Source organism: Papaver somniferum, chromosome 5 (assembly GCF_003573695.1).
Source record: "Papaver somniferum cultivar HN1 chromosome 5, ASM357369v1, whole genome shotgun sequence".
NCBI lineage: Eukaryota > Viridiplantae > Streptophyta > Magnoliopsida > Ranunculales > Papaveraceae > Papaver > Papaver somniferum.
Window position 1 is genome coordinate 178,087,018 of NC_039362.1, and position 13,174 is coordinate 178,100,191.

General features: G+C 35.2%; 1 protein-coding gene across 1 annotated transcript; it reads right to left on the reverse strand.

Annotated features, from left to right (window-relative positions):
* Nucleotides 1–2,311: 2,311 nt before the first annotated feature.
* On the reverse strand, nucleotides 2,312–6,467 carry LOC113283790 (ras-related protein Rab-21-like). Its single transcript, XM_026533164.1, has 6 exons — nucleotides 6,203–6,467; nucleotides 5,942–6,078; nucleotides 3,539–3,599; nucleotides 3,270–3,435; nucleotides 3,017–3,105; nucleotides 2,312–2,820 (listed from the first exon to the last, which is right to left on the reverse strand). The coding sequence occupies exons 1-6, from the start codon at nucleotides 6,261–6,263 to the stop codon at nucleotides 2,705–2,707; spliced, it is 630 nt and encodes a 209-aa protein (XP_026388949.1). The 5' UTR covers nucleotides 6,264–6,467; the 3' UTR covers nucleotides 2,312–2,704.
* Nucleotides 6,468–13,174: the final 6,707 nt, after the last annotated feature.

A 13,174-nucleotide genomic window follows, 5' to 3' on the forward strand; every position in this document is an offset into this window, starting at 1 on the left:
TGTTTTTTTTTTACATTCAAAAGAGTATCAGGAAAGGATGTTCCCCAAAAAGATTTTAAATCTAAATTAAATCTGTGAAAAGGATGACGAAATATAGGTGAAGATTTTTTTTTCGACTCTGCCAGTTAACTAGAGGAAAACCAGGTCAAGATAAATTAGAGTCAAAAAAAAAAAGAAAAGAAAACATTGACTACAGTTTAAATCAAAGGACGATTATTTTTTTTCCATATGGGTGGCCCTACTACTAAGCTTACATCAATGTTACCTTTCATGTTTTCTGGAGACACTCACGTGAGATACAAGAAGCCTAAATACATGGGAAAACTAAAGTTGTGAATTTTGTTAACGGAAGCGAAGTTAGTGTCGAGTGGAGATGCAAGGATATTTTGCTGGACTGCAAATCTTTACTCTTAAGTTATAATAATTTTAAAGTAGTTTATATTAAGCGTTCAAAAAACAAACTAGCAGATAGGCTTGCACGACGTGCTAGGAAGTATTGTCTTAAGAATGTTTGGGTCTTTTTTTCCTTCTTTTTTAAACAATGTGGTCGCGAGAGAACCCTCCCATCTTGAACGTTTGTAATTCTTTTTTAAATTAATGTAGTTAAGGTGTTTTCTTAGCAAAAATAAAAAATTGTCATACCTCCACGACTATTTCCGACATTTTAGCAAATATTTTTGAGAAGAAATGAAACTTAAACTATTTCGAACATTGTGGCAAACATTTTAGAGAAGAAATGAAACTGAAACGGCCATGACCAACGATCCTTGTTTGAATTTTTCACTTTTACTATACTGAATTTTTTAATTTAACATTTTGACACTATGTTGCTTCCCAAATATTCGGAAGAACCAACCCCGAATTAACCGGTCCACTACTTAAAAACCGGAATCGAAATTCCCAGAAGAAATTCGAAAATTATCAAGAACACGGCCACTTGGTAAATTTTCAAGAACCAAAATTAAAAACTGAAATCAACAAAATCTCCCAAAGAATCGGCAGAAACAGGGCTCACAAAGATGAATTAAAACAAAAAACCTAATTGGGCCACCTCCCGTTTTCTAGATCTATATGTTAACTCCCAGACTCCAAACATTCGATGAAAGGATCTACTAAATTGAATAACTAATTGCAAGAGAATACATTAAATTAGAATCATGAAGAAAATACTACAGATACTCTAATCTCTTCCCTCAAAGCTCTGTTGGTTGTTGACCCATTTCTATCTTGAAGGAGAGAAGAGCAACACAACCCATAGTGTATCAGGGTCTCAAAGCTTAGAGATGATTGACGACTAAAAAAAATGAAGCAGGCAAGAAACAAGAAGCACAAGCACAGATAGGACTTGAAAGAAACAACAGGCAGGCAAGGGAACTACCATGTTCTTTCTCGATCTCAAAAGAAATGGTCGGCTGCTTTCTACCCATAGTGAAACAGGGTCTCAAAGCCTAGAGATGAGATTCGACCATTTTAATCTTAGAGAAGAGACAAGCAACATCAACAGATAGAGGATTCAAATTAAGAAAGAAAAAAAAAAAGAAAAAACGAAGAAATAACAAGAAAGGGTAACAGATAAGAAAACCCCTTGAACCATTAACAAAAAACACGGAAGGAAATCCCCCCTAGTTTAATCCCCTTCCTCCCTTATTATTGATCGATCTGCTTCTCCGCTAACTCCTTCCTACTTTTCCAAGAGAATACAGTTTAGGATAACTACTCCATAAGGGAAGAGTTACTATTTCAGAGAGGAGAGGTGAACATTAACAGTAACAAGTAATTTGTGAATATGGGATGGGGGAGGAAATTGAGTTGGATATTTTATTTTTGCTTACAAACAAAATAAGAAATAAATAACAGCAGGTTCGGCATTAGGCCAAAGCTGATGAAGGTCAAATATCAAACCGCAGTAAGTTTGATGTTAGCTTTGGGCATCCTGAATGTCAAGACGGGCCCTTAATCCTTAACTCATATAAATAGAAATTCTTTTTATTCTCGGAAGAAACAAAACTTACTCAACTCATATAAATAGAAAATGAATACAATAATCACCATTAATTAATTTGGTGATTAGTGTATCATGATGCACTAAACAAAAGTTACTTAAGACTTTCAGATCCTGTGTGAAAGCAAAATTTGGGAAATTCACTACTGTCTCGTTGGTTCTTTGGATTTCTTGTATCCTGTGTGAAACCGAAAAAATTATGCCCAACATTCATTTGCTTTCGCTACCGTGACTATCACATGTTGGGTGATGAATAAATTGAATCTCATGTATGTGTGAAATTACTTAGACCTTGGTCAACGAAAATTGAAAAGTCTGGTCAAGTCCTCTTTATAGTACCCATCAACTGAATTATATTATGAATTTAGCATTCCAGTCCGACAGTGAATTGTATAACTAAGAGCAATATAAAACCTCCTTCCTCCCATCGTCCTGCAATTTATCCACTAAGCCAACTACATATACTGAACTACCCATATTGAAGAATTTGCGAAATATTAAAGAACCTAGACCGCAAAGTATTAAGAGTTAGGCAGTCATATAACTACTGTTATTGCTCATGGGTAGTGTAAATAGATTTTGTCAGAGATGGCTGATGAAATGAGCACTTTCAGTGAGCTATAACAGCTGCCTTGATAGTATTCTAGTGAGCTTATAACAGCTGTCTTATTAGTATTCTTGTATCCACCAATGCCTCTAATGCTACGAACAACATGTCGGTTGTTGTTCCTTTTCAGGCTCGTCATCTATGATGAGCATCCCTTTCCTTGGACGAGGAGGAGACAAACCTTCAGTACTATGCTTTTTCTGCAGTACTCCTGCGAAAAAGAGAACAATATTAATGAATATCATCACTGACAGTAAAGCTCTTAACGTTGAACTGAATAATAAGGTAAACTTTTACATGGATGGTTATCCTAAGAAAAAACTAACTTGAAGTTATACACACAAAACGGTACTCCTAAGCAATTGTAGTGACATAGCAAAAGCAGAAGTTAGTTGAATGCAGCTTACTCGTTGCTATATCAAGGAAGACATCATCAATTCCAGTACCGACTTTCGCAGATGTCATAAACAATTTTGCTCCAATTGAAGAAGCATAACTGCACAGCAGCGTATAACAAAATTATTTCCATATCAAAACTCAGGGGAGAACGAATTTAAGAAGTTCAAGAGTTTATTTATAATGAGCAGATTAATGTTTTATTTGTCTTGTGTAGACAATGAGCTAACATGCAAGATACTGCAGATAAAACTTATTGATTACCTTTCAGCCTCTTCCAGATTGAACTTCTTTGCTCTAACCAAATCAGATTTATTTGCAGCAATTGCCATGATTATAGATTTAGAAGCCATTTGCTGAAGTTCTTTCACCCAATTTCTCACCCGAATGAAGCTATCATTGTCCATGATGTCGTACACCAAAAGTGCAGCTCCAACCAAATACCAGACAACAAGCAACACACTAAAGTTAGATGATAAAATAAAACAAGTCAATAAAGATGTCGCAAGCCAATAGAATTAATAAAAACCAACCATCTGCATCACGATAGTATATCGGCCCCAAAGCATGAAATCGTTCCTGTCCTGCTGTATCCTGCCACCAAACAAGAGATAGAGAAATACTCAGAACCGGAAAAAACCAATAAAGTTACCAATAATTCATGTTTCCTGTAAATGATCTTAGTACTAGTACAACATCAATGAATTACAACAACAACAAAAAAATCTTAGCGCTCATCAGATATCTATTGTTGGAGTGTGCAGCTCAAATAGCCGCACATGGGATTGCTGCGATAATCCAACAAGGAAGAAACTTGGTTTCATGTGGTGATGAATAAGTTGCAATTTCTCCTTACATGATAATCCAAGGCCGTAGATCCTACCAACTACTGCACAGGAAAGACTAACTTAACCAAGTCTACAATGATACAGAACTCAGAAGAACATGGGTGCTTCTATAGACAGGTAGCACCTACAAACAGGTCTCAAGATATTATCAAGCACGAGACCATAAATGCTTACAGATACTATATCAAAATTTACAAAAACATTCACATTTGTGTTAAGTAAATGACATTAGTACAGAAAACCGACTTGAGATTATTAATTCACAGTAAACACTACTTAACCAACTCCAAAAATAATACAGCTCAGTTGTAGCCAGACCTATGAATATCACTCAAATGATAAATGAACGGCCAAGAGCCAAGATTCTATACATGTGATGCCCATTGACCTCCACAGTCAACACACACCTCATATTTAAGATCTCAGTCTCTTGTTTTGATGTCCGTACGTCTCAGTTCATATCCAAAGAGACATATTATCAATGAGTTCACAATGAATAAGTTTCAGTTATCATTATATTAAAAACTACACAACCGAACTCCAGAAAATGCACCATGGACAACCAAGTTACAAAAAAAAATTCAAGTTCTTGTTTACGTAATGACCTCGGTACAACATCAATGAATTAAAAAAATAAAAGGCACAATGTTGAGCTCTCTTGAGACTACTCCACAACATATACCAAGTTCACCAACTCTCAGACCTCAGAAATAGAGCAATAAAAATGCATCACAGCAGCTCCTCTGTAACTACCACCTACTTATGGCACTCAACTTAAGTCCATGGATGAAATTCTAAACGAGTCGTGCCCATTGGCCCCCACTCACACCTCATATTCAAAGCAGAATCTTAGAGCTCACTTGAGACCATTTCACAACATTAACTAACTTAACCAACTCGAAATTGAATCAGACCTCCAAAATACAATGCTTCATGAACAGATCCTTTATAACTACCACCTGCAGATGACACTCAGCGAAAGTCCAAGAACCCAATTCCTACATGTGTCAGGACCATTAGGAACCACTAACACCCAGTCTCTGATATCCAAAAATCACAATTCATACAGAACTGGTTCTAATATCATGGCATCGACAATGAATTGGTTGTGACTATCAATACAAAAACTACTGTTAGATTGTGAGGCTAAGAGTTTCAAACACCCACACATGGGATATAGCAAGAGTGCCACATGGAGGGAACCAGGTTTCATGGGGTAATTAATAAGTTACATTTTCTGTTGATATAGTACCGAGGCCTTAGATACTAGAAACTACTGCAGAACAAAAATGATAAATAACTGCTATCTCAGAAGATCATGAACTCCTTTTATAGCCAGCATCTAAGGACATAACTCAAGGAATGGCCTAGAACAAAGACCATATACGCATAATGCACATTGGCTTCCACACATACACCTCAAGTTTATATCTCAGTGACTCAGTCTCGTTCCAATGTCTGCAAATCACATTTCATAACAAAACAAATATACTATCAGAGTACAAAAACATTCATGTCCTATACACATGACGCCCATTGGCCTCCACAGTCTACCCAAACCTCCTAATTAAGATGGGGTGTCCAGTTATCATTATAAACACTGTGCAACCAAACTCAAGAAAATGCACTGCATATAAAAAAGTCACAAAAACATTCATGTTCATGTTTAAGTTGATGACCTTCGTACTTAGCACAACATCAACAGATTGTAAAAACTACAATCTCAGAGCTCAGTTGAGACTAACCTCGCAAAAAATACTAACTTAACCAACTCCAAAAGAATCAGACCTCAGAAGTACAACAACAAAATTGCTTCATGGACAGCTCCATTACAACTAGCACCTACTTGCCTAACACTCAATGAAATTCCAAGAGACAAATTCCTATACGCATGGCACTCAATGGTCTCCACTCACACCGCAAGTCTCTCATTTTGATATCCCCAAATCACTCATTCATACAAAACTGATCCTAATGTCAATAACACTATGTTGACAAATGAATTTTTTTTGGATAACCAGCACAAAAACTATACACAATCAATCGAATTGAAGAAATATAAAGATAAAAAGAAGAAAAAATGCATACCCAAATAGAAAGAGTAATAGGCAGACCTTGTATAAGAATCCGTTTAGTTAGAAACGAAGCTTGTACAGTTGCTTGCTGTTGATCATTGAATACATTATTCACATATCTCAATACTAATGATGTTTTACCAACCCTACCTGTGCAAACAATCATATCATAAAATTAACAAAACCCTAATTCATTCAATCAACTCCCTAAATAACCAAAATCAGATGAAATTAAACAAAACCTAGAATCAAAAAATGATAAACTTAAACTTACCGTCTCCGAGAAGGACGAGTTTGAATGAGTGATTACTTCCAGAAGGCTTGGGATTATTCATGATTTCAATTTGAAATCCTCCTCGACTATACAAAATTCTTTCAGATTACGAAGAGGAAATGAGATTGAAAAGAATCTGAATAAAGGGTTTGATTATAGAGGTTTGTTACTGTTGTAGTCGGGATCATCATCTCTTTTGCATAATCAAGATATTTTTCCTGATCTTTCTTCTTTAGTCTATGGAGGAAATGGTGAAAGAAGGTTAAATGCGTGAATAGTCAACAGTTTGACCCGGATATCCTTAGCTTAAATCGATGCTATACACTTCAGGCAAACTTTTTTTTTTTTTTTTTTGACTAAAAACGGAATGCATGTATTACAGTGTCACCTCGATAAACAAATGTTCGATAAATAAATAACCTCGTCAAATGAATAATTTTTTCAGATCCAATTTGGGCCAAAGTGATAAATAAATAACCTCACTTAATACATTAACGAATTAAAAGGATTGGATCCTTAAAGACCTATAGAAATATAAACGAATAACCAATTAATTATATATAAAAATATATATATATATATTTATATTATAAAAAGAAGTGGTGTGTGTGTAGCCTTACAAATCCGACCATCGATTTCGTCATCCCACGATGGAGATTGATCAGTTATATGTCCTATATAGACGTCCGTCCGATCCCTTGGCTTCCTAATAAAAATATGATTCTAAAGATTATTTAACGGCGTCGGATCCTTGGATTTCTTAATTTCACTGCAGCGTCGGATTTTCTAATTTGACTAAGTTTCCGTTAATATATAAGTAGATGTATTTATAGAACATAAGAGCGTCATTCTTTAACGGTTTCACCAACAGATGGTCTTCTATCTATAGTTCTTCCCCTCCATTAACGACTTCTAATTCTTAATTTCGTCTCTCTATATCATAATAATACTGAGTTATTAATACTAAGTTATTATTATGGATGATTTAAAGGATGGATACGGTGAAATAAAAGAAAACAGAGTTGATGATTTAAAAAAAAATTGGTCTAAAGAGGAAAGGAGAAGAAAGAAAACCTAATAGAGGAAGAGGAGTGAATTGGGTAAGAGGTTTTATGTTTAATGCAACCAAATATCTCCTTACTAATACATCTTCACGGAAAACATATGGCTAAGGGTTTGTTTGGCTTATGTTTGGTGGATGACTCTCCATGAAGATTATTCGTATACACCATATATACTCTGGTCCATCGAACGTTCAATCATCCAATAAGCATAATGATTTGTACCATAACTTTCTCAAGAAAATTTAAGTTAGCCTCAACTAATCTAAAAGCTATTTTTAAAAAACAAATAAAATAAAAAACATGGTAAAGATTTATGTGCGAGATTTAAGTGTCACAACCCCGATCAACAAAACATTAGGGAATGTTTAAGGGCCACGGTCGGGGCTGTAAGCCCTGGCTAATTTGACCTGACCAACAAAATACTATAGTATTCTCAAGGGACCACGACCCCGGCTAATTTGACCCGATCAACAAAATACTATGGTATCCTCAAGGGACCACGGCTGGGGATGTAAGCCCCGGCTAATTTGACACAACCACAAATACTAGGGACGCAAGTCCGAACTAACTTATAAGCTCGATGTTTGACCGTTATAATCTAATTAGTTTTGCGAATGACTAAAAAAGATTTTGGTAGAATACGGACCAGCCTATCAAACAACAAAACGAAAACGAAAAAGGTTGAGCCCCGGCCATAGGCCGGGGTGATACCTAGTATATATATAAATAAACCAAAATACATAGTCAGAAAATTTTACATAAAAATATATGTAGGAGTGAACTCAAAAAAAATCATCTATGGTTGATTGTCTTTTTCTTCCACCCAAACCAAAATGCACCGTATCCTTAATTTTGTGCAATACTTGCACAATTCTGGAATATTTTGTTCGTGTTGTAGCAAGTAATTTTTTAAAGTGACCATTGCTTTAAAAGAATCTTTAGATGACACATTTGGTACGACGCTACTATCATCTGGTTCATGATCATTCTCATTATTCATTACTGACTCAATAATTTCTTCGTCCATAACTGCATCTTTCTCATTAGGATAGTTCAAAAGATCACATTTCTATAACGTAAATTATAAATGACACCAATTAATCTTTGGTTTTCTTCTTCTAATTGACCATATTCTGGTATACTTGTACATTTTTTCCTATACAATTTAACTTCTTAATTGGAAAAATATTGTTTAAATGAATAAATATTCGTTTATTGAAAAATGAATATTTTATTCATTTATCGATAAATAAATAATCCCTCTGATCGAATATTTTTTGATTGTCTCGAGAGCATTCATTTATCGAGGTTCGATTGTATTTTGTTTGTTATAAACCATGAGATGATGGTTCTACGTTCCGTCTACAAAATAATTTGAGCCCGGTGTCCTTGGGAACTGTTGGAAAACGATTAATAAAAAAATAATTTTTTAAAGTTTTAATAAAAAAATTATAATTTATTGTTTTATTTTGTGAATGAAACTTTTTAGTCCCACATCGTGGAGTTTCCAATTTTTAGTAGTTTTAAGAAACTATATAAACCTTTTAGTCCCACATCGGGGAGTTTTTCTTCTTAAGTTTTATTTGTCAATTATATAAAGAAATTCACTACTTTTGTAAAATCTATGGGAAAGGGGTTGCTCTATATTTTAGAGGGACCCCTAAGGGAAAATATTTTATAGCGGTTTTTAAGCATTCGCGATTTTCCTTAACGGTTTTTTCGGAGTTGCCAAGCTCAAGTTGAGCATCTACTACATATGCTAGTAGTAGGTGTATTAGGGTGTTTTATCCTGGAGATATCCGTCCTGTGAGGGCTATAGAATCACTCTTGAGTGTAGCCGGGCGCTAATGTCTTAAGGACAGCGTGTTGAACACGTGACTCACTCTATTTTCCAAAGTTTTGCCTTGTTGCTGTTGCGGAGATACGGGGAGCTTGTTCGTTTCGTCAAAGCAATCACTTCCATTATAAAGGAGCTAAGTATCAATAACTTTTGCTTATTTGATTTTTCTTTGTTTTTGATTATTGCACCTAACAATTTTAAGACATTATATTTGTAATAATCGAAAACGATTGATTGGTTTGTGAATCATGGATGTTAATTGTGGAGTGAAAAACAAAAACGAATTTCTGGTCAGATGTAGAGTTTCAATTTTATCTTTTAATCTAGAAGGAATTTCAATGAACCCTTTTGACACAACGTAGTAGACATTCTGATAGTTACCCCCGTAAAATTTCAGAATTTTTAGAGTTGTAAAAGTATTTTTTTGATATTTTACAAAACAGAAAAACGTTTCTGAAAAATTCTGACGAGCAGAAAATTGTTGTTAACTAAATTAATTTTTGTGGGGTAACCATGAGTTTTTTGAAACGCTGATTCAAACGAAGTTTGTATATATAGATGTTATCTTCAAAACTCATATCTTACTTTCTGATTTGGAATTGTGATTTGTGAATAAAGGTGTCATCTCCGAGGGACATGGCTAATAGCCGCATGTGGTTGGAAACAAATCTTCCAAAGATGGCAAAGGTGAGAACATCGAACGCAACTCTAAGCATGGTCTTCATGATAAAGGTATATTTCGTAAACCTGAATCCGGAATTACTTTAGTTAAGGGTGAGTGTTATGTTTGTAAAATTTTTGGCCACGCGGCAGTAAATTGTAGACAACATAAAAACCTTAATAAGTAGAAAGTTAATGCTAATTTAGTTGAAACAAACTAGAACGAGTTTGGTGGCATGATGTCGGAAGTTATTTTAATAACCAATGTGAGAGACCAGTATGTGAACGCTGGAGCCACCAAGAATGTTTGTTGAAACAGAGACCTGTTCACCTCCTATCATAGGATAGGGGATGTCGAGAAACTCTTATTGAGTAACTCATATGCAATAGAGGTTGCATAAAAGGAAAAAGGTCGAGCAGAAGCTCATATCTGTAATATTCTCACATTGAATGAAGTTTTCATGTTCCGAGCATATGCGAAAATCTTGTATCTTGTTCTGTTGTAGATGGAAAAATATTTAAGATCTTAATTGAATCTGGAAAACTTGTTGTAACTAGGCAGTGATTTTTTAAGCAAGAGTTATAGGACTTTGGGTCTATATAAGATTAACGGAAAAACTGATGATGTGAACGTAGTTGATTCTTGTGATATCTTTGTGTGATTGATTGTTTTACGTGGTAGACTTGGAACCGTAAACTTATAAGTCAATGCTTAACTGGCTAGATAGGCTTCGTACCCAAATTTAGTTTGGATTTTGAACACAAAAGTGAAATCTGTGAAGAATCAAAATATGCTATAAAATCTTTTAGCACAAATGTTCAGAGTAATTCTAAGCCTTTAGAATTAATTCAGTTAGGCCTAGTTGACATGAGTTCAACCCAAAACCACTGTGGTAAAAGATGGTTATAACTTCCGTAGATGATTGTACGAGGTACTATCTTGTATACTTGCTTAGGATAAGGATGACGCCTTAGAAGCCTTAAGATGTATAAACTTGAAGTTGGAAACCAATTAGAAGCCTTGAACATAACAACCGTATCCTTAAGGAGATGATAATTTCCATGTTGATTAGTTCAGGATTACCTGCGGCCTTGTGGGGGGAGGCAGTCCTCTTAACTAGTATATCCTGAATAAAGTACCCTTTTAAGAATCAGATGAAACTCCATATGGTTTATGGAACGGTAGATGACCTTCTTATGAATGTGTCAAAGTGTGGGGGCGTTTGACTAAGATTGTAATTCCTCTTCCTAAAAGAACTAGATTGAAACCAAAAATGTTGATTGTGTTTTCGTATAGGGTATATTGAGTATACTTCTACAAATAGATTTTTGGTTGTGTGTTCTGATTTTTTCTGACATTGGTGTGAATATTATTACGGAATCTAGGGATGCTGAGTTCTTTGAACATGTTTATTCTAAACCTGTACCTCATTAGAGATGTGTTGTTGATCCCCTAGATTTATTTCAAATAGTCAGAACTTATTTTAAAGGAAGATGAAGTTGATGTTGAGCCTAAGAGAAGTAAAATAATTAGACTTGAGACTTCTTATGAAACCGACTTCATAACATGCCTAGCTTAGTCCGAGCCACAGACTTGTAAAGAAGCCTTGATATCTACTGAAACCCCATTCTGGTAAGAAGCTTCATTTAGTGAAATGGACTCAGTCCGTTGGAACCAGACTTGGGAGCTTGCTAGTTTACCTCCAGGTTGTAAGACCATGGGATGTAAATGAGTCTTTAAGAGGAAACGATAGGTAGATGAAACTGTGGAAAAATATTAAGCTAAGTTGGTAGCTAAAGGCTATAAACTAAAAGAAGGTGTAGATTTCCTTGATTCTAATTCAATTGTGACGGAAATTACTTCCGTTGAGATACTAATTGTTATTGCTGCCATAAAGAACGTAGAGATACATCAGATGGATGTTAAGACAGCTTTTTCTAAAACCGTGAATTAGGTAAAGAAATTTACATAGATCAACCTGAAGACTTTGTAGTGAAAGGTTGTGAATACAAAGTTTGTAATTTGAAAAATCTTTGTATGGTTTTCAAATAAGCACGTAAACAGTGACATGGAAAATTTAATCATGTGATAATGGATAGTGGATTTAAATTAATGAATCTGACAAGTATGTTTACAAGTAACTTGTTAAGGATGTCTGTGTAATTGTATGCTTGTATGTTGATGATATGCTTGATACAAACATAGATGTGATCAATTCCACTAAAAACATGCACTGAATGAGAACATTGACTTGAAAGACTTGGGCCCTTTTGATGTAATCTTAGGGATGAGGATTAGAAGATAATCAAACATTTATAAGTCTTAGTCGTTCTCATTATGTTGAGTTGTGCTTAAGAGATACAATCAGTCTGATTGTAAACCTGCTTGTACTTCGTACGATTATTCTTGTAGTCTCAAGAAAAATAAGGGTAGTGGAGTATCTTAACTTGAATACTCAAAAGTTATAGGATGTCTGATGAATTTAATGAACTGTAAGAGTCCAGACATTGCCTATATTATGAGTAAGTTAAGTGGATATAATTGTAGTCCAGAGCAAGAGAATTCAGATGCACTGAGTAGAGTATTATGGTACCTAAAATACTCTTTTGATTTATGAAAGGTATCTTGTTGTCCTTGGGACTTTATGATGCAAACTGGATAGTTGACTCAGAGGAGTCTAAGTCTACGAGTGGATATGGTTTCACTCTAACATGTGGGTTTGTTGTTGGAAGATTTCCAAACAAACATATCGCTCAATTCATTATGGAATCTGAGAGTATTGCGTTAGATAAAGCATGAGAGGGGGCCGAGTGCCTAAGATGCTTTTTAGAAGACATTCCTCTTTGGCATAGGCCTGTGCCAGCTATATCTATACATTGTGTTAGCCAAGATATAATAGTTAAAGCTAAGAAATAACTAATCTCAATCGGCGTTATTTCCATTGATTGGATAAAGTCCAAGGAGAATATCGCGCAATCTTTGACGAAAGGTTTGTACAAAGAGATAGTTAAAAATGCATCGAGGGGGTTGGGGCTTAAGCTCATATATTAAACTTGCCATGAAGGATACTCAACCTTGCTGACTGGAGATCCCATGATCAAGGTTTCGAATGAGACAACTAATTTGTGGTGGGTAAAGGTAAACACTATCAGAGATTTTTCATTCTCTGTCCCTTTCCTATGGTGTAGACGTGATAGTGTGACTGCATGTGGAGGATGACTTTTTAATAAGTCTTAATGAGTTCTATAGTTTCAATTTAAGATTGAAGTGGGGTGTAGCAGTAACACTCTTTATGGAAACTCACCTATCTGAATGAGGAAGTGGGTCGCTTCATGTGAGAATATGAGCTGATTCTCTAGAGCATTCTGAGAAACAGGATACGTCCAGGGCCAAAACGGACAAAACGG